General features: G+C 34.1%; 1 protein-coding gene across 1 annotated transcript; it reads left to right on the forward strand.

The window, feature by feature from the left end:
• Positions 1-1,748: 1,748 nt before the first annotated feature.
• On the forward strand, positions 1,749-2,670 carry LOC110914233. Its single transcript, XM_035984462.1, has 2 exons — positions 1,749-2,261; positions 2,357-2,670. The coding sequence occupies exons 1-2, from the start codon at positions 2,216-2,218 to the stop codon at positions 2,668-2,670; spliced, it is 360 nt and encodes a 119-aa protein (XP_035840355.1). The 5' UTR covers positions 1,749-2,215.
• Positions 2,671-3,830: the final 1,160 nt, after the last annotated feature.

Consider the following 3,830-nt stretch of genomic DNA (forward strand, 5'->3'; position numbering starts at 1 on the left):
GGGGCGCTGCCCCCGGACCCCCGTCAAAATAGTAAAACGCAATGACTAAATCAAAAACCCAGATCATAAAAATTAAATTAAATTATTTCTTACATGGATCGAAGTTGGGTTCTTCAACGATTGATGAAATTTGAATGATAGAAACACTTATCAGCGATCGAATCGAATGGATCGAGTAATTATCTTCAAAATCACGGGAAAAACTAGATTTTGAATGAAATTAAACTGGGTTTTCTTCAAAAAAAAAGTTGAAGAACACGTTGATCGGGTGTTTGAATCATTGATTGATGATGAAAATCGCACTATAATGTAGTGATTATTGAGATAGTAAGTGAAGAAAAGGTTGAAGATGGTGGGTTTTGAAAATTGTGGGTTTTGAAGTTATTGGGGAGAAGAAGGAAGAAGAAAGGATGGGATTGACTAAAATACCCTTTCTCTTTATTTTAAATTTTGCCACATGTTATAATCCTATTGCTTTCTATACTTTCTAGCCAAAATAAACTTCCTATTTGATCCCCACCCTTATTTACTATTAATGAAAATATTTTATTAATTTATTTGTTAAATGTTAAAAGAAGTGGAATATTAAAAAAATAAAAAATAAAAAAGTGGTGAGGTAGGATCATCTAGGATCATTTAGGATCATCCTCTCATTTTCACTAAATTTGTGGGATGGACCATTCTCGAAAAGGACTATGATGTGGCGTCTACATAGCGGATCATCCTCCAAAAGAGGATGGACACCATACCCTCTAGCCTTAAATGATTTATGAATATATAGTTGGTCCAATAATCACAATCAAAAGAGTTGGCGAAAGCCCAAAGGTCAATGATCTAAACATGAGGGTGGTGGGAAAGTCCAAGAGACAACGGTGGAGCAAGCGGTTCGGTGAGTCACGATGATAGTCCCATGTGCGGTCGCTTTTAACAAAAATACATGTGACTGTAACTAAGTCAACTTGGCCATTTAGTCTCTCATTTAAGTCATTAAATTCTTCAGCGGTTTACCGGCTCCTCTTTATCAATTTTTTTGTGTTTTCAAATGTTCACATGTCCTGGCCTCGTTTCAACAAGAAATATGTATCAGGGATAACTAATACATTATCTCACTTTTGCAAAATCTTGGTATTATATAATATTTATATTCTATTCTATTCCTCATTTTCTACCCTATAATTATATTAAAAACAAACATAATTTCTCCCTCCTTTAAATTAAATAATAACTTTTATAACTTTATTATTACTTTTTTTTCTTTTCCGGTCACAACCACTTTTAAAATATATTAAAAATTTATAGAGTGTAAACAGTATTCTCTTGAATATACATATGAACAATAATTTTTTTTCTCCTCTACTCGTAACCACTTTTTATAATATGAAATTCTTACAAAATTTGGTGGATAGAATGTGAATGCTCTTATAAACCAGTTGGATCAACCTTTCGAATTGTGGTTAACCGGAATTTGGTCGGTTTCGATACACTCATTAGGCAACCTATAGTGGGCTGTGACATCACGCCATTTTGATATATGGCGCCCCATAGCGCCGCCCAACACCACTACAGTGGGCGCTTTGAGAAGTTTTTTTCCAACTCTCGTGATATTGATAGCGACGTGAGGGTGTTGATTTCAAAATTTTGACCGTTCAACGGTCACTACATTAAATAAAAAAAATTTCCTAAATTTCTATATATACCATTTATCTTTAAACATTCACCTCAACCAAACTCTCATTCATCTCAAAATTGTACTCTCACTTTCTTTTAAAAAATAATGGGCTCCCTATCCGAAAATTCGTTCACCAACTTTTTTTTCACCCGAAGAAACCGCGGAGGAGGAATAAGCAGTTACGAGTGCATGTGGTCTCGCGATACAAGCCATGAAACAGGTTAGTCGTTCTCCTCCACACCCTATTTTGAGGCGCACTTTTATCTTGCGAGACCGTGAAGCCGCAAACGAGCGTTTGATGAAAGACTATTTTGATCCCACTCCGGTTCACGGGCCCGATCTTTTTAGACGGCGGTTTAGGATGAGCCAAAAGTTATTTTTGCGAATTAATGATGATTTGGAAGCTAAGCATGACTACTTTAAGCAAAGAATGGATGCAAGAGGATATCTAGGGTTCACCTCAATTCAGAAGGTAACTTCCGCTTTACGTATACTAGCCTACGGAAACACGTACGACATCAACGAGTCAACGACGAGTATTTGAAAATGGGGAAGAAAACAACACGAGATAGCGTGGAACATTTCTGCTTCGGTATTTTTTACTCACTTTTTTATATTTAATTTATTTTAAAGTACATCAGTAGTAAAACTTTTATATTAAATTCTCTATATTTAATTTTATTTTAGGTATATGCCAGTTATATGAAAAACGTTACTTGAGAAATCCCACTTGGAACGACCTTCAAAAAATATACGAGGTGCCTTTAGAAAAGCATGGAATACCCGACATGATTGATAGTTTGGATTGTCGTCAATGGCATTGGTATAATTGTCCAACCTCATGGCGAGGTCAACATACACGCGGTGACCAGAAAGGACCAACTTTGGTTTTACAAGCGGTTTGGATTGTCGTCGAAGCTAGGAACTTTGCAGACGGAGGTTTGGATGATGGAGAAAACGAAGAGGAAGAAGGAGAGAATGACGATGACGACGAAGATTAATTGTATTTTTTAGTTGTAATGTTTTTTTTTAAATTTAATAAAATTGTTTTTTTAATAATTTAGAGATTAAAAAATGAAAAAAAAAATAGAAAATTAATAATTAGGTAATGATGGGTATGAGTCTTTATGACTACACACTCTTGTGATATAAAGCCCCATAAAGCCTCTCTATGACGCATGCCGCCATTTGTCGCATAACGCCCCCTAAGGGGCTTTATGACTACACACAGTATTAAAGCAAACAAAAAATAAAAGAATATAATCAAAAATATATCAAAAAAATTATCAACACATGTTGTTTGTTAAAAACCTTTCAAAAGTTATTAAAAAATATTTAGTTACACTTAAGTTCAATAAAAAACTAGTTATGAGATATCATTTTCTTACCAAAATTCAAATAATACAACCAAATTAATAAGAGTAAAAAATTCCACTACATTTTTTGTTAAAAGATAAACTTTTAATAAAATAGTAAAATGTAAAAATGGTCCTTGAGGTTTGGTCACTTTTGACACTTTAGTCTAAAACTTAAATCTTTTGAATCTGGGTACCTGTAATTTCAATTTTGTTGCCATTTTCATCCAATATCAAAATCTAGTTAATTCTTTTTCCTCACTTTTAATGAAGGGCAAAATGATATTTTAACATTTTATTATAACAAATTAAAAAATATGATGATTTTGCCCTTCAATAAAAGGGAGGAAAAAAATAAAAAAAATAGATGTTAACCGAAAAATCTGACTAAATTTTGATTTTGGATGAAAATGGCAACAAAATTGAAACCACAGGGATCCAGATTCAAAGATTTGAGTTTTGTTAGGTCCGGTTTGTACTGGATCTGATTGATCCAATTGTAGATGAACCGATCTAGATCAAAGTGCGGAATCCTTTGGATCAAGTCTTAGAAGTACGACATAGTATTCAACGTTTAAACACTGTCTGATCTTTCTATTCAGTAGATATAAAAGTACGAGAAGCCAGTAGAAGTTAGACTTTGACAGAGTACACCAAAGTGTCAGCAGATCTAAGAGATGCAAAAGTTCTAAATGACATACCCTGATGGGGTATTTATAGGCAACTCAGGAGGCTAATAAGTGTTGTCCGATCGGATGGCCCGTCCGATCGGGTGACACAAGTCAACGTAAGTCAACACTTTTACA

This window comes from Helianthus annuus, chromosome 15 (genome assembly GCF_002127325.2).
Source record: "Helianthus annuus cultivar XRQ/B chromosome 15, HanXRQr2.0-SUNRISE, whole genome shotgun sequence".
Lineage (NCBI taxonomy): Eukaryota > Viridiplantae > Streptophyta > Magnoliopsida > Asterales > Asteraceae > Helianthus > Helianthus annuus.

Excerpts from the sequence above, each read along its gene's own strand:
- LOC110914233 (XM_035984462.1), top strand. The coding sequence starts at position 2,216 with ATGGGGAAGAAAACAACACGAGATAGCGTGGAACATTTCTGCTTCG. Across the intron at positions 2,262-2,356 it reads CGTGGAACATTTCTGCTTCG|GTATATGCCAGTTATATGAA; the intron begins GTATTTTTTACT and ends ATTTTATTTTAG.